This window comes from Cyprinodon tularosa, unplaced genomic scaffold (assembly GCF_016077235.1).
Source record: "Cyprinodon tularosa strain WSP-4 unplaced genomic scaffold, ASM1607723v1 ctg199, whole genome shotgun sequence".
NCBI lineage: Eukaryota > Metazoa > Chordata > Actinopteri > Cyprinodontiformes > Cyprinodontidae > Cyprinodon > Cyprinodon tularosa.
This window is the reverse complement of record NW_024038729.1, coordinates 1,130,127-1,148,915: the sequence shown is the minus strand read 5'-3', so window position 1 is coordinate 1,148,915 and position 18,789 is coordinate 1,130,127. Positions and strand designations below refer to the sequence as shown.

Here is an 18,789-nt window from a genome sequence, read left to right as displayed (position 1 = left end):
CCATTATTAGACAGACTTTTTGGATTTTCTTTTTTCAGCTCTGGAACATTGCTAAGTACAATACAAAACTAATGTTGAAAAAAGTTCCTATACATTGTCTTAACTAACAAATATCTTTAAAATAGCCTTTGTATTTGGAACTTTACAAGCAAAACATTGTTTGATGATAAGACTGATACCTCAGTAGTTCAGTGCCGATGCATCTATAAGCCTGAAGCCTATTTTCCTATATTTTCTTTGGGTTGAAATTTAAAAGTTCAAAAGTTCTTTGGGTCAAAATCTGCTCAGCAGATCAAATGCATCCATGTCAAAGGGTCCAAGCTACTCTAGCAAACAATCAGGCGTTGTATTCAAGATGGATTTTGAAGATACTCAGAAGTTACTGGCATCCAGCTTAACTCAGGCACCAATTTCAAATCTACTTAAGGCAAAAGAAGTAAAAAACGCCTTGTCAAATATGAGTGGGAGCTACTAAAATGATCAGAAGAGTGCTGCAGTTCTCTGTTTTGATCACATATGGCAGTATTCCTATTATCCCTTAACTGGTTTTCTGTGTAAGCAAGAATAAATTGGAAATTCACCTTCATTTCAAAGCCATTAATAATCAAATGCTGATCAATGATCAATGTTTCAAACAGAGCACTTTACTTATTGACTACAGGTTTACTGGTGTTTCCTAGAGGGTCTCTATGTCATGATCGCAGAGCCGGTAGTTGATCTGATTACTCACTTCATTCACCTGCAGTTCCCTCCCCACTCTCTGAGCCAAAATCCTAAGGGCTCCACGGAGAAGGGCCAGAACCCGAGCCCCCTCTCTTTTATCTTGGTATCGATATCCTGTGTTGAGATAACTTCTTGGAAAGCAATTACATGGACATTCCAACAGCTATGTTGTTGCGTTATAATGGAAAGTATCTGTGCTTATGTTAGATCTAGGAAAACCGTGTAAATGCCTGCTATCATCTTTTATGGAAGCTTTGTGGTTGGGAGGTTTGTAGCTTTAGGCTACTGAGGAGAGCCAGTTAGTGTGTGTGGAAGTTACAACAAAATTTGAAGAAAATTGAAGTAGAAATTTCAAAATGAACTCCCCGCTGCATACAGTAGGTCTAAATTATGAGATTGAAAGTAGGAGCAGCAGAACCATGCCTGATTCCTATATTAAAGGTGACTGCTTAATGCATCAACCATAGTTAAACTTTTGCAATTTCCAATTTATGTGACATTTACATAGCTGTACACAAAACACCTTTTAGTGTTTGGAAGACAAAATGTTCTAACACTATTTAAATGCATACAATTCCATGTGTGATTGTTTTTTTTAAGAATCACAAAAACCTTAATTGCCTAAAAATGTTTTTTATTAGATTTGTTTCTGTTAAATATGCTACACACAGAAAAACAAACATACAGTTGACCTACATAACTTTTGGTTTTGCAGCCGTTTCACTATGATGGAAGCTTCACCTGGACATGGCCTCCGAAGAACAGTCAGTGGGTTTGGATAAAGAGAATATACTCCTGCTGGGCCCAGGTGGGAAAGGCTTATTTATAAAACAATGCAAGAACCGATCACTCTTGCAGGGCCTTCCTCAGAAAGGAATAATGGCCAAAACACCCAGGTGTTTCAGTTGTCACAACCAGTTACTCTGAGGTATACTAGTCTCCCTTCCCTTTCCTTTCCATTTGCTTGCAATCTTTCTAATTGCTGATTCTTGCAAACTCAGCAATTCAAATGATTGTTTTATCAAAGGCTATCCAGAATGATAAATATAAAGATTGAAATAAAATTCCCCAAAACATAACTTCTGACTGTACTTAAACCTGTCTTAGCTTGATCAAAAGCTGATATGAATTTATCAGCATTAGACAAGGGCATATCTGACATACATAATCTGCCATACCTGGATTTGTCAGGCACCCAGAACGTTGGACCCAGAATTCAAACAGACAGCACAGAGATTTATCAAAACAAGTGTTTGTTGAAAGCCCGCAGAGGTGAAAAAGCTGAGCAGACTGATGAGCAGACGCGGAGGAGCAGAAGTAGACTTGGGGGAAATACAAAACCAGATACGTAGAAGGAGCAGGTTTCCAGGCCAGAAGATCAGAGAGCCAAAGAGGTACTACAGGGGAACCAAAGCCAAGGTCAGGAGACAAGTCCAAGGTTCTCGGATCAGGCTAACAGAGCAAAACAGGGGCAAAACAAAACTCGGAAGTCTAATAGGGTTGTCACGATACTAAACTTTTCAACTCGATACCGATACTAAGGAAAATATTCGATACTCGATACCATTTTCGATACCACAAGGATAAAAACAAAGACTCCAAATGTCTACAGAAATATTTTCATTAATAAATAAAATACAATAAATAAACACAATAAAGGTTGTATGCTGTGCATAATATTAAGCAAGCTTGATAAAAAACTTAGAAAATTCAAATTAAGTGTTCCTTCCTTGGCTATGCCTTGCACACATAACAATGACACTAGCCAAACCAGTTAAGAAACAAAAATAATTTTCAGCAGCTGCAATTCTTACAAAAACAAAGTCTGAAACTGAAAAGACACAGAATTATTCAATCACACAGTGTTCAGAAAGTGCATTGTCCTCTATTCTGCACTTTAGATGAATGACTGCTTAGGTGCCACTGGTGAAGGCACTGTATCGATACTTTTAAAAACCAGTATTGTATCCAGATACAACATTTCAGTATCGATACTTTTTTGAGTTTCGATACTTTTGACAACCCTAAAGTCTAATAGCAGAAACTTGTCAGAATCAGGAAATCATAATCATACAGAATCCGTAGAGATACTCTCACAGCGAATAAACTGGTGCAAATGGCAAGAAATCAGGCAGCATAAATAGGAGCTGAAAATAGGTGGATCAGATGAGAGGTAATGAGCAATAGGGCAGAGGTAGACAGGTGAATGGAATAAACAATTAAGCCAGCCAAGGGTGCCGAGATCATGACAGGATTCCATCCACCCATGTGTTTAGGCCACAGTAATCTTTCTTAAAAATGAAGGGTTTTCTCCTTATATCCAACAGCACATAACACAATGCTGATTATTTAATCGAGTCAAAAATACATATTAAATAACATCCATTGGTTGCCATAATCTATAGATATATGAAAGCAATTATGCCTATAGAATGAGCATGAGGTAACTGTCCAATGTCTGTCAAACAGGCTTATGCTTAACAAGTTCATTTGGTACCACAACCTCTACAAACAAGACAAGCTCAATTATAAGCCTTTTTTCGTATTCATTACTTAAAGCTCTAGTGTGTCTCTAATTGCTATCAAACAGGGGCTTAGGATTTCTGGTTTACTCTCAAAGTCAAAAGACTTCCTTCTTTAATTAATTGGTTTATTATTTGGCTTTTGGTATACATGCAAGCATGACTTCTCTCTATCTGCTCCTCTCTATTAACCTCACACAAGATTCATTGTATATCCAGGGCACACTCTCCTTCTCTGGTGCATCATTTATTTCAGTTTAAAGGTGAGGTTTAAAGGCATTTAAAAATCTAAGAAACAGAAGTAAAAAAAAAGGAACACAATACACTAAAGTGCACACCTGGTCTACTGTAATTTAAACACACATAAGAATCTACTTGGATTAATAATAGGATTGGAAATTTTTTTTGATGAGATCCCATTTTCTTTTTCTGAGTTAAAAGAAGTTAAAAGAAAAATTTGAGATAGCCATTATGTTCAGAAATTAATACATTTTCTCACTTACTGTAATTGACTTCTGAGTAGTATTGTCTCATAGATAAAGTGGGAATTAGAAAAGATGTTTGGTGTCTAGAACTATGGGAAGAAGAAGAAGTATAATTTAATAAGTTTAACTTCTTCATACCCATTTTCCAACATAAATGCAAGATTATATATAATGTATTAATTATATGTCATTAAAATAAAATAAATAGAACATTATTGATCTCACATTGGAGAAATTCATCTCTGCATTCAACCCGTCCCCCTGGGGAGCAGCGGGTCGCCACTGCGTGGCGCCCGGGGACCCGGTGTGGAAGTGGGGAATCGAACTCCCAATCTCAGGATTCAAAGCCCCATGCCCCAACCACTAGGCCGCCACTCCCCTATACATTTTATTTGTGTTGAATTTGAAATTTTGTCTGACATAAAGTTCATTCATGCAGCCCCTACAAGAAAAATCTATTAAAGAAAATAAAAGCAAGGCATCTCAACCCAAAACAAGACGAACCAGAAGCAGAGGGTTAAACACCATTAGCCATTCATTAGAGATATGAGGCAACAATTCACATATTCAACCAGATTCGACAATAGCACAGTGGAAAAAATGGTTTCTTGTTTTTAGCTGAAATATTCTGGTAGTGGGCTCCAAATGTTGTGTAAAGAACATCAGTCTCAAAATTATATCCAACACCTTGACACACTTTGGGCCCCTTAGTAGCAACACATGGAAACAAGGAGAGCCCCACCCCATCACAGGACCTACATAGGTACAGTATGACATATTTACTATAGGAAGTATGTAATTGTTAAGCTACAGCAGGCATCCCTTTTTTCCAGACCGTCTTTCCAAGTGACTTGAAGTTGTTTTCCTTTATTGGTTCTTGTTTTCCTGAAAGTTTACAACATTATTTTTATCATTAATATATTTTGATTAGTCAACTTTATTTTTAATGGTACTTTATCCTGGACTCTAGACTTTATTCTAACCGTTCTGTTCCTGTTTACATCTACAAACGAACAATCAGTTTGGAGAATAATCAAATATTCATGTGGACTGCCGAACACTCTTGAATTATGACAAATATTCAAGGCAGTTTAAAAAGTAATATGGAATCTAACCTGAGAACAAGGTGTACAAGTGTCCAGTAAGTTTGGTGTTAAAATAAACTTTTCTGATGCCTGTGGGGCCCAAAATTAAATGAATCAATCCTCTCTGTAAACTGATGCTTTCTAAGAACTTTGAGGGAATGAAATGAAAACTCCAAAAGAGACTTAAAGGAATAGTACACCCAAAACATGATTAGCCTTCATTTTCTACTCACCCCCACACTCTGGAGTACTTTTTTGATATCTCAAATGCATCTGGAGATCTGGGAGGCTTCTTGCTGTCTGCTGACATTCAAATAATGGAGGTCTATGGTGCCCGAGGCAGAAAGGTCCATAAAAGTCCACAAAAAACGTGTCAATATTCCTCCATACTGCTCGTCCAATGTATTCCAAGTGTCCTGAGTGGGTAGCATCCAGAATTTACTCGAAACGAAGTCATTTAGAATGTTTTTAGAGCATAAACAGTAGTGTATAGGATTTCCTGAAAGCGCGCGCCTGCGCGTTCACGACGCTACGGAAGCCGGCAGACCAAACCAGATGAAAGTGCGCATTCAGCGTCTGCTCTGCCGATAATGCAAGCGTAGAAGAAGAAATGTGCTGTTTACCTGTGCAAAAAAGAAACAACGAAAGAAAAATGTCTGAGGACTTCAGTGTTGAGGAAGAGCATGAGTTCTTTGCCGAGCTGAATGCGCACTTTCATTTGGTTTGGCCTGCCGCGGTTTCCATAGTGTCGTGAACTCGCAGGCGCACGCTTTCAGGAAATCCTATACACTACTGTTTATGCTCTAAAAACATTCTAAATGACTTTGTTTCGAGTAAATTCTGGATGCTACCCACTCAGGACACTTGGAATACATTGGACGAGCAGTATGGAGGAATATTGACACGTTTTTTGTGGACTTTTATGGACCTTTCTGTCTCGGGCACCATAGACCTCCATTATTTGAATGTCAGCAGACAGAAAGAAGCCTCCCAGATCTCCAGATGCATTTGAGATACCAAAAAAGTACTCCAGAGTGTTGTTCAGCATGGGGGTGAGTAGAAAATGAAGGCTAATCATGTTTTGGGTGTACTATTCCTTTAAATGAGCAGGCTTCTGACCAGCATTGGAAGACAAAATGGAGACACAAAATTGCAAGACTGTTGTAAGCGTCAAATAAGTCTCAAAACCCTATATGCACTTGTAATGTGGTTGGAAAATAACTGAGGTTTTGTATGCATTTTAGGTGAGTTGTGCAAATGCATTTTAAATTTGTATGTGTAGGCATATTTTCACCAAATGTGATATGGAGGAAAACAGAGCCCACGGTTGAGGGAAGCACAGATTAAAAAAAAAACATAGAATAGACAAAGGGGTCCAAATATATAAAATAGCCAATATAATTGACTCCACTATCCAAGAGCAGGATGACTACCTTTAAATTAGCTAGAGAAAATATGGTCAAAAAATACTGCTCAATGCTGGAGGGTTCATTTAGAAATAATGTCAGCCTCATTATTGAGCTGTCAGAAAAGCTATGATCAAAGCTCTCAGTGAATCTAACTACAACACGTTCAGACAGCTGACTGGAGACAAGCCAACATCTCAGTCTGTGAAGCATAAATCAATATAGGAACATCTCAGAACACAGATATGCCCCCCAAAAAAAATGGAAATCATTGTTTTTATCAAGACATGTTAAAGCTACTGATCAGATCTTTGTATAAAGTAAAATAGAACTTCCGATTGTATCTTAATATTTTGAGTTTTACTGTAGATAGCAACAAGTGCACAAGTACATTCTGGAATGGAAAACAACTGTGGAACAACTGAGGTTTTATTTTTAATAGAGTTTGAAAGGAAACTGAAATTAGTGTGAAGGCTGTGTGTTGCCTTCCTGCTCAGCTTTAAAATGTTCCTGACATGATGTCTAACTTCAGTGATGATATCTTGTATTAAGGGTTAGAATTAGTCATGGGAGATCAGTAAAAGCCCTGGAGCATTAACTTGTCTAAATCAGTTCACTTGAGGATCGTTCTTTAAAACCATTGTGATAGAGATTCACCAGAGCTCAGAGGCTATGCTTACCTATTTAATTTTCTTGTAATTTATTCCATCTTCATATAACATTTTGAAAGACAATTTAAACTGTTACAAATATGTTATTTTTATTGTTTGGGGGGGAAAAAATATGATACTGATGCAGATGTTAATGTTCGAATCAAAACAGGATGATTTCTGTAACAAACTGGCACAACAGAGAAATGCATATCAATGCCACAATTAAATAAACACTTTGATAATCCACAAATTCATAAACACACTTGAAATAATAGACTTTATCAAAGATCAAAGACTTGATTTAGATCCTCCTTTGCTCAAAGACTTAAGTGAGCATCATCATCCTCTTTCTCCTTCTTTAAAGAAGCATCCTCCTTGGTGCCATATCTTTGAAGTATACTTAGATTGATTAAAGGCCAACTCTGAATCACAACCAGGCTTTAAGCTTTACTTTTTGAGTCAAATTTGAAACTAACATTACTCTTATTTATTTATTTATTTTCACTCATAAAGCATGGTTATCTTCACTCATTCACACATTACATCATTCCGTATCTTTATAGAAAATATCTTCTGCACACCTGAGTCGAACAGTCAGCTAATTAGCAGGAATCCGGAGAACTCTGCTCGATGTCAATACCTCAAATTGATAAGGACACTGAAGCCATAGCTGAAATGCATCTGCAGTTGCCATAGTTTTTCCTGTCTGAATAGTGTTGGCAATTAGGAAAGTGTTAAAACCAGGAAGAAGTATGTTTCCTATTGCAAATTCATTTAGCATGAGGGTTACACTATATTTAGTAGTGCCTATTCTTGCACACATTCACATGTTGATTGTGGCAAACTCCATTGCGTCCACAACGCCATCCAACGCCACTGTCGCCCCAATAGTGTCTCGTTCGACACAATGCAGGGACAGATAGAGCAGGGAGTCTTACAAGCAAACCAATGTTTATAGGACAAACACTTCATAAGCCAACTTCCCTCAGGAGGTAAAAAAAAAAAAAAAGTAAAAAAAACAAGAATATAATAAATTCAAACATAACAAATCTGGTATTTTGAAACATTTCTTTCTTTATTAAGGGAGCAAAAGCTACTGTAAACTAACAGGTTTCCAGGAAAGTAGGCCAATACTTTATCCTATGTTCACTATGAGCTGTCAGTGTAAAATAGCATATTAAGGCAAATTGTCATTATTAAAATATTTAAAAACAGCAACTGTAATGTGTTTGAAAACCCATTTAAAGTTTAATTTATGGCCTTACCTGCTATGTGGGGGAAATATTATTATTATTTTTTTTTTATCTAGGCTATTTTGGATGATGAAAGCAGATGATGTGTTTCATCGCCACATCTGATGTGACACTCATGCTCGGCTAAATTTGCCTACAAAAGCTGTCAATGATGTTTTATTTATCCAGTGCCAGTTCACAACAGTACTGCTATTGAATAAGCTTGAGATCCATTAGATTAAAGTCTCACTTAGGTATTTATCTGCTTTAATATCACTATGCAGAATGAAAGGATTGCAGGCTGATACAAAGACTACAACATTTTCAACACTTGAACACACTAATAAACTAAATCACTTAGTAAGCACTCATTCAGTGTGTGTGTGGAGTCACAGTGAGGACATTAATTTAGCTTTTTTTTCAATACCATCTTCGGAGGGAGGTCAATTAAATTTGAGATATGAATCAAACATTTCTGATACTCATGTCTTTGTTATAAATTTTGCTCACTGTGTGGCTTTTTGAATTCTTGCTTAAACCCTTATGATTAAACTTTTAACATTATCTGTAATTGTTACACAGTTTGTGTGTGAGCATATTCTAAAAAAAAAAAGAATACAATGAAGCATCTGTGTTTCCTGCAATATTACCTTGTCACGTTAAATGTACAAAATCATGAAAAGGATGTGCATTTCATACTCAAGAATATAATTTCATCAATTGATTCACATCTGCCTGATCTACTTGGAATTTCAAGTCTATATTTATCTTTCCAAATAACATAACATTGATTCTAGAAATTCATCAATATTTTGTTTTCTGTGAAAATCAGTGTTTTAGCTTTGTGTTGTGATATCATCCAAATGCTGTAAGCACGCATTTTTATAATAAATCTTTGTACCATCTGCAAACAAAACAAACATTTATAAACTTTACCTATGGATCATAATGTTTGGATCATTTTCTAACAGTACTTAATATGTGCCATACGTTTTTCATATTTATTTTAGTTTTATCTAATAGTTTACAACAATTATTCTGTTTAGATTTCCTCAAAATTTTTCTGTCTTTTTTTGTTTCTACTGTCCTATAGATTCCAAATTCAATGTATAGCGTGTCCTTTTTTCCCAGGTATCTTCAATCCTTTTGTGATCCATGGAGTATCAGAATATTAAGCTTTTTTTATGGGATATAGATAGATAGATAGATAGATAGATAGATAGATAGATAGATAGATAGATAGATAGATAGATAGATAGATAGATAGATAGATAGATAGATAGATAGATAGATAGATAGATAGATAGATAGATAGATAGATAGATAGATAGATAGATAGATAGATAGATAGATAGATAGATAGATAGATAGATAGATAGATAGATAGATAGATAGATAGATAGATAGATAGATAGATAGATAGATAGATAGATAGATAGATAGATATGAGCAAACACAATTAAACTCTTTTCTTAGTTAATTAAAAAAAACAGCATATCAATATCACATTAATTTATGTTATTGCAGAGAAAAGCCAATAGCAGAGCACAGCTAGGGGTAAGAGTTGCATGTACTTTCAATCTTCATTATTTAAAAAAAAAAGATAAAGGATAATCGTTTCAAGTCTAAACTTGTTGAAGCCTCCAGTAATAGCTGAAATGTAAAAGACAAATATGAAATTATGAAACTGGGCTGAATAACATTAGGTATTAGCCCTGCCTCCAATTACATTTTTTAAATGATCATGTTTTCCGTTTTATTGATTAAACTCAAGCCCTAACAGATAGGTGGATATATAGACAGACAGACAGACAGACAGACAGACAGACAGATGGATGATATATGTTAAGCTGTTGACAACATCTCAATCAACACATCAACTATTGGATTAGACAAAGGGGCTTAATATGATATTATTAACAGAACTTGTACCAGCTGAAGCTAAACATATATTATTTGGGGAGGTAGAGCATACTAGTCTTAAAAGAAACTTGCATTTATTTTTTGTACTGCTTTTGCTTAAATACTGCTTTGAGTGCGTTGTTCTTTCAACAGATGTTGAAGTCTATTCCGGTTGACAGTTATTTGACCAATGAATTAATCCTATGAATGGTTTCAACCATAATAAAAAAAAATCTTCTCAAGTTGTTGTTTACCAAAACAATCCCTTTAAAATGATGTTATCGCAAAAATAATCTTTGTTTTAAGGCTCTTTACACATCTGTAATTGACACCATTAATATTTTTTTACATAACCGCTCCTCATCACGTTAAAATTGTGTGGTAGAAATATCTCACTTAAAACCTGAGCAGTTCAGGTTTTACATTCTTTAGGATCTGAAACCAGGTCTTAGAAACCTGATCACCTCCTGGAGACTCATGACTTCTCTCTTTTTTGGCTGACAGACTCACAAAATTGATTCATCACATCTCTGTAGAGTTCAGGTACACGTGACATTCGATGACATGCTTGTGCGTCAAGTCTGCTGCAGCCTAGTAATCCCACATCTGATTGTGCAAAGAAAGCCTGTGCTATACAGAGAAGATCATATGGCTGGATTCAGCAAGAACCAGATGGCTTGCCTTATCTACAATGTAGAAACCATACTCTGTGCTTTGCAAAAAAGGAGAGGCATCTCAAAGGCAAATATGCACCAAAACATCCAATCACTCTCATCCAAAACATCAAATCACTCTCTCCTTATGACTTCAGCAGAGATTATAACCGCATTTGTACGCAATCTTAGATTCATGTAGTCCTGGATCCTTCCTCATCAGTTATGCTCTGCAGTGTCATAGGAATTTCAAAGCTTATTTTTGCCTAATGTATGAGGAGCCTTTACAGCATATTGATGGTTCACAGGAAAATGAAACTACGAGCTCTGAGCTCCCTGCATCACTTTTTTTTTTACATTGTACCAAAAAACAATCTGACATGAGTTAATTATGGTCCATTGCTCTTAATTTTGCTTTTTGGCTGTTCATCCCACTGGTTATACTTTTATCTATTTGAGCCTTACCTGCTAATGAGAAGGATGGTGAGTACTGTCCCTCCAGCTACAGAGTGAGCCATGACTGCTAACGGAGAGAAGAGGCCTGGTCCAATTTATCTGGAATGGAAGACAAAGATCTGTTACTTGAGGGCATCCAAAGGCTTGGATTCAGACTGAATAGTAATTATCTCTAAAAACTGCTTAATTAGTTGCATTAAATAAAATTATACTAGATCTTCAGTTACAATTTAAATCAAATCAATCCACAAATATTTTTTAACTGATATTTAAGTTTTTTTAACAGGCACAAAAGTGGAGTACAGTCTCCAAAGGCCTAAAAAAAAAATCACACAGCAGATAGTGGCACCTCAGGGACACGCTCTGTACAGCATAATGACTTTGTTAATGACTTCACCCAAACTTTAACTCTGGCACGGGGCTCAATACTTGGCTGAAAAGTAATAAAAGTGGTTCCCTTCTGGGAAAGGGTTAACGGTGCATAGTTCCCATGCTCCCAGTCTCTACTTTCCTTAAGATAAAAGAAACTCAGACACTGAGAAAAAAACAGCTCAGAGGCTGGAACGGCTTAACGGCTGTAAGCCAATAGATAAAAAAAAAAAAAGAAAAGAAATACATACATATATATATATATATATATATATATATATATATATATATATATATATATATATATATATATATATATATATATATATATATATATATATATATATATAAGCAAAAATATAACTTGTGCTCAGTCATTCAGAGGTAATGTACGTTAATACCCCGCCATATGATGGTGTATCTAGACATTTTACAGGGAAAAATACACCGAGATTTGCTCCATGAATGCATTCCTCACCTGTCTGACGCTGTATGTATGATGCACAAATTTGATAGGCTAAATCAGACTACACAGTTTTATGGCAGAAGAATCACAAATATTTGGACAAGATGGGGAGTGGTGGCCTGGTGATTAGAGCTGTGCACTTGTGCTGTGAGAAGGTTGCAAGTAGCCGGTTCTATCCCCACAGCCTGCACTCTGGCTCCCTGAGCAACACCATTAATCCCTGATTGCGTTTGGCAACAACTTGTGGTTGATAAACAAAAAAATAATGATAAACTAAATCTGTTTCTTATTCATTTATTGTTTTTGTGGTAAATAAAATTGCAGTCTGCTACAAAACAGTTTAAAATTGAACCTATTTACGACTCAAATAAATCTACCCCTCAGCTTCAACATTAACCTGTAAATCAGTAGATTAACCAGTTGATAATTTATATTCTAAATCTGCAGATATCATTTATTCCATTACTCCTGTTGAAGTGAAAGTTGTCTCTTGAAAGATGAAATCTCCATGGAGAGATGCTCCAGCTATGAGAAATTAAGACAACAATAACAACAATCTCATTTACCATAACTATGCAGACAGCACAGCTTTACTTCACTATATAATCAGGTGACTATGAAACCCATCAGAGCATTGGATATATACATAGAGGACATGCCAACATTTTCTCTAACTGAATAAAATGACATCAAAACTTAGGTTATAATTTTCGGACCAAAGGAGGAGAGAGTTAGCTTATAGCTAAAGCTACTTCAGCTAGAAACAACTGATTATGGCCTAAACCTTGGTGCCATGATGGACTCAGCCGTAAACCTCAGAGGGATGTATAAACAGAGTTGCTAGATCAGCATTTTATTACCTGCAGAATATTTCCAGGATTAAAGGACTAATGTCTAAGCAAGATCAGTAATTCATGCATTTATCTTTGGTAGAATAGGTTTGTCCATCAGAGAGCTGCAGCTGATAACAAAATGCTGCTGTCCGTGTTCTCAATGGAACTAAGAAAGTAGAACACATCAGCCAGATTCTGCAGTCTTTACACTGGCTTCATGTAGCTCAGAGGGTAAACTTTAAAATCCTTTTGTTAGTCTATTAATCACTGAATAGATCAGCACCTCCATACAAAACAGATTTGTTGTCATTGTATAAACCTTACAGACAACTGATGTCTTCGACTTCAAGCATGCTGCTATCAGCCTTATCAATAAGGCCCAGAGACCCCCGTGACACTGACACTGCCTCTCTCCCTCCCCTGTGCAGGACCTAGAAGGTACTGTACACCAACGTAGCATCTCCAGATCTCCTGCGTCACATTAAAACACAGTCTGCTGTTTATATATTTTATTTATATTTTATTTATTTTCACCAAGTCAAATTCCTTGGCAAAAAAACAGCCTTCAGCACTTTTACAGAAGACTGTAAAAGTGGTGAAAGTCTGAGTTCTTTGAGTAAAAATGTTAAAAACCTATCTGTTTAGAACTGCCTTTGATTATTAAACTGGTAAATGAGGTATAATGACTTCAAGTTTGTGATCCAACAGTGTGCTTTAGTATCTGCTTTTATCATGTTTATTTTTCTTGCTTTAATCCTGCTTTTATTTTTCTTATATTTTATGGTTTAATCATGTAAAGCATGTTTATTTGGCTTTGTACTGAATAGTGCTTAACTTTTCCTTCTTTATGTTTGCAAGGGTCCTCGTGCAGAGAAGGGTTTTCTTAAAGTATGAATCATCCTTTCAAAAAGCCAGTAGCACCCATTGGGTAACATGACTTTATATTGATGGTCGTCAGAGCGCCGGGTGGCACAATAGCCTCAGTTCTGAAAGATGGTCTCAGTGGTTTTATTTGAATCCCAACGTCACGTATTGTATTAAAAAATTTACAGGGGGGGGTTAGGCTAACTAGAGAGAACTCACTAATGAAAACTCACCACTGCCCCGGTTATGTCTGTGTACCACAGGGTAACTGTGGGTAAGATCTATTTTCCCACATTTAGTATGTGATGTTTGCATTTTTAGGTAAATTACTTTCTAGGTAAATGAATGCACTGTAAAATTTATTTGGATTCCTCTGACTTTATCATTTATATTGCAGGGAAGCATGAACTCTTTGTACTATGAAGGACTGTTGACCTGTTTATGATATAAAATAGATTGGGAAAATGAGACCACCACCACTGTAGATCTGAACCTTGAAGATGAAGAATACTTAATGAGTCTCGAGCATAAAATAATAAGAATATTGAAATGCCCAAGGCCATTACAGTTGTTAATGTTTTTCAACCCTTACTCACTGAAAACTGTAAAGACAGTTTTTCTTCCTTTTGAATTATCAATCTTTTTTTATTTCAGCCTTTTAGTTTTACATTTGTAAGTTACAATACAAGGAAATCAAGAGAAATTATATCTATGTAATGATGTGTTTGTTTATTTGATTATTTGTTTTGCCTACAAGTTACAGAACCTAAATCTACATGTCAGCTACATTTTTCAAGTACAGAACACTTTCTTAATTCCTTTTTGCATTGTGGAATGTCTGTGCTTTAACTTACATACACGCAGTCACCACTTCATTAAATTATGTATGCTAAATAAACATTAATAAATAAATATCAGGATGCATGTCATATTAATTTTTTGTTCTGGGCTTTTTATTTGGTCTCCAAACACTGAAGTAAAGTCTAGGCTTCAAATCAGAGCAATTATGGAGCAGTAGAGTTATGGGAATTTAGCAGAATTAGTTAAAATGATGTGGGCCTAAATGCATAGTTTAATTCAAAAACACATGAAAGACTTGGCTCATGGTAAAAATTCTCTTCAGCATCCTATTTTGCATGTAAAACATTAACATGGCATTCCATTAGTGTTCGTTTTTTACAATGCAAAGCACTGGCACTAGCAGAAAGCTCCAGCTAGGAATTGATGTCTTCCTTTTCAGCTCTGTAAAGCATTAAAATGTCCACCTGGAAGTAAATTACAGCACTTTCCAGTGACACAATAATGTTTTCAAAGGGTCAGAATAATCACTCTACTGCCTGAATTAAAAGGTTTAATTGTTGTTATTTTTATTTATTTTTTGTTTTGTTTTTTAACAACAGCCTTAGTGATTATATTCTAGTGCATTAAAACTGGAAGACTATTTTCACCCTTCAGAGTCTTTTCTATAGTCTTTTTCTATAGTCTTCTTTGCAAAACAAGTTTAATTTAGCCACCACAGAGAGTTGAATTAAATGCCTGAATTGCCTCCTTGTATGCAGTCAAGCTCTACAGAGCCTTGCTAATGAGCAGATTATTTGCTTTAGATGTGCTGCAATAGAGACTTACTAAGAACACGTCCTTAGAGGAGTAGAGTTTGAAACGTAAGTTCTAGGGTTAAACTACGCTGCATTGTTTGCATATAATTATCTTTTTTTTATATCAGTAAAATCGTCCCTGTAGGTTCCAAACTAAAAGTTCCAAACTAAAACTAAAGGTTAGGAACCCAGGGAAGATCTGGATTAATATGCAGATCAGACTCTAATGAACAAACCATGCAAATCCAGAGATGAAGGATATGCAAATATAAACATTTACCCTTTGCACATGGTAAATCCAAATCTGAAACGCAACTGCAGTTTTTGCATCTTTTTTAGTACTTTCGAAAGTCAGCCTCAAACTACGGTAATAGGCTAAAAAATCTGCAGTTATTATAGCCACAAAGGAGGCATTACTAAAAGGACAGATGATGGAGAGAAATTCTGTGCAAATATAAACATATTTAGACTGTCAAAAAACAACAATAGTAGAATAATACTATTTAAAAGAAGAAGAAAAAAACGTCTACAAAGGCCAGTACAAAAAAATCATTATACATTTAAACCAAAAAGAAAAAAGGAACTGGCATGACATATTTTTTTCATTTTTATTCATTATTAAAAAGTAGAATACCTGTAGATCAACAGAACTGGCAACATTTCCTATTGTAGATCGTTTTTCTCCACAGATGATAATCAGGTAATATAGAGATGTAATTAGGCGCAGCTGGCATTTCTTAAATTAATCAGCAGGTATAAATGTTCACACATAGTATTTAGCCCCTATCTTTATTTAAAAGAACTGGCAGCAGATGTATTAAATTTCTTTGTAAATTTAAAGCTAGATTTAAATATTTTAGAATCTTTCTAAGATCAGTTTATTGTTTCTTTGTCACCGAATGCAAACCTGGGTCATCGATGAAAAGACCAGAGAGAAGAAAACACTGGGTGGAACCAGTAACCGAGGTAATCAATGCTGCAATTTACAGCAAATTACTTAGGGGATTCTGTGGTGCTCCTGACACAGCAGCACTGAGAAGAGTAGCTACTTACACAACCATAATTAGTAAAAAAAACTTTTTTTAGAAAGGGTTCCAAATGAAAATGCATGATTGAAAATTGTTAATACTCTTTGTGAACCTTAAATTATTTAACATAGATAGATAGTAATGATAATAGAGGCCATTTTTAGAGGGACTGTTATGTAAAAACCATCTTTGCTTTTTGACTTTCTGGTTGTGCCTGTTTAATCCATGCACAGTATAAGCCTCTGTAATCCATGTTAAGCATTTGAGACAAAACTCATGTCAAAGTATCAAGTGAAAAAAAGTTTGTGGCTCCAATCTCGAACAAAAACTCAGTGAACTGATTTTATAGGTCAGAGAGTAATGAATACAATATCATGCCGTTTCTTTTCCCCTGCCAGCTGTAATTGGATCCATCTGTCATCTCCTTTAAATAACTTTCTGATCCTTTGACAAGTGAATATAAATCAGATAAGGCTTTCAAACAAGACTGTCCCCAGATAAAATAAAACCTTAAACACATAAATTTTTTTTATAAAAGACTCGTTTAACAACTTAACATAACTTTTTTTGCCTAATTATAAAAACAATCATAACAACATGTCATTTAAAATGATAGTTTGCTCTTTTCTTCTAAATAAAGTTTGAGTATGATATATTCGGTCCTAAGAATGGTAGGTTCTTCTTCTTAAAAACAATATAAATTCTTAAAGCTCATCACTGTTTTGTTTCTGCCTAGAATTACTGCAACAAAATTAACAACACCTCAGCTTAAAATCAGCATAAATCACATACAATCTGTTCTCTTAGCAGCACACCATACATTTTGTTTTCTCCTAATGCATTTCCTTTCCTGCTGCTATTGTTGATATTTCATACATGTTGCTACTTGCAGCATTTAGCAGCAACAAACACAATTCATTTATTTATTCAACACTATGGAATGCACTAGGGATGCACGATATTGGGATTTTGGCGATATCCGATATGCCGATATTTTAAAACTCATGTACCCGATAACCGATATCGATACCGATGTTAAAGCTGGACAAAAATAAGTAGTCATTGAAAATAGCAGTTTTGTTATCCATTTCTGACACTTTGAAAAATAATATACTCAAATATATTTTCATATGCTGATATCAAATTGATTTTTAAAAACGCGGTATCGATCTATTTTACTTTCAAAATCTGGTGAAATTTCATCGTTCTGTTACAAACTCTCGTGATATTTTGCAAATTCTTGTGAGATTTTGTTTGTAAAATAGATCGATACCGCGTCAATATATCAACATATAAAAATATGGCAAAATTTCGTGAATTTTCGGGGGATTTCGTAGCATAATGATGACATATAGCAATATTTCATTGGTAAAAGAGATTGATATGGTGTTTTTAAATGGCAATATATCAGCATATGAAGATATTGGGATATATTAATGTATCAATATTTTTTCCCTCTTCTTTAGAAGTTTTTAAGTCTGTAAAAAAGAAGTTTTTGAGGAAGAAGAAGAAGTAGTATTTTTTTTTTTTTTTAGACTTTAGAAACTCAGAAGCTGATCAAATATCGGGTTAAATATCGGTGGGGTGGCCGATGTCCGATATTCAGTTTTAAGGCCGATACAGGCCGAAACCGATAGGGGGCCGATTATATTGTGCATCCCTAGAATGCACGCAATTCATTTGGTTTTATAACACATTTTTAACTAGTGGCTGCTATAGTAAATGTCGGGACACCCAGGGGTTGTGTATAAAACAGAACACCTCAGAAACTTTTTTAACTTTTTTAAGGTAAAATCAGTATACATAGCAAAGTTAAGATATGGGATGTTCTTTCCAAGGATGGAAGACTAAAATTGTATCAATAAGTTCTGTGATAAACTTTTTTTTCAAAGGTATCTAGGGTTATTCAGACATATTTTTATAATGTTTTTTTTTTTATGTTTTCCCCCTGAATATATCTTTTTTTTGAGTTGCATTATGATGGATAAGCGTTGCATCATATGTGAAGAAAGGTGAAAAGATTTCTGATGGTATTATTTTTTAACAAAAACCTTGTAAATATTTATGCACTAACTGTAAACTGCAAAGATGCACCACTGTTAAATAATTTACCCTAATCCCATTAAAATTATTTCAGGAATTATGCAATATTAGCATTGCTCTATCTTACTGTGCACTATGCTATGCAGACATTGTATCCTCCAATGAAAATACAATAAAAGTTCTACATAAAGATTATGCTTAGCCTTCGAGAGGCAAAAACAGGCATAAATATGATGAAACACTGCCTCTTTCGCTATGGAGAATTTATTTATCATGAAGTATCTTCAACCCATAAGACAGCTTTAAATATGAGGCCGCCTCTCCCCCTGTGATTCCCACCCATTCAATGATCATGCCCTTGATCCTCTGCAGCATGGTATCATGCCGTGATTAGGTTCTTTCGGAAAGCTGTCTGAGAACTCTGGCCGCAGAAAAAAACTATTTTTACAATTTAGACATTAGCTAAAAAAGTAA

At 35.3% G+C, this 18,789-nt stretch overlaps 1 protein-coding gene across 1 annotated transcript in view; it reads right to left on the bottom strand.

Annotated features, from left to right (window-relative positions):
* LOC119782938 (gamma-aminobutyric acid receptor subunit pi) overlaps positions 1-18,789 on the bottom strand; it is a 65,086-nt gene that overhangs the window by 31,771 nt on the left and 14,526 nt on the right. The window contains exon 2 of the mRNA XM_038284152.1: positions 11,127-11,216. Coding sequence (XP_038140080.1) covers positions 11,127-11,179 — 53 coding nt within the window. The 5' untranslated portion in view covers positions 11,180-11,216. The remainder of the gene's footprint in view (positions 1-11,126; positions 11,217-18,789) is intronic.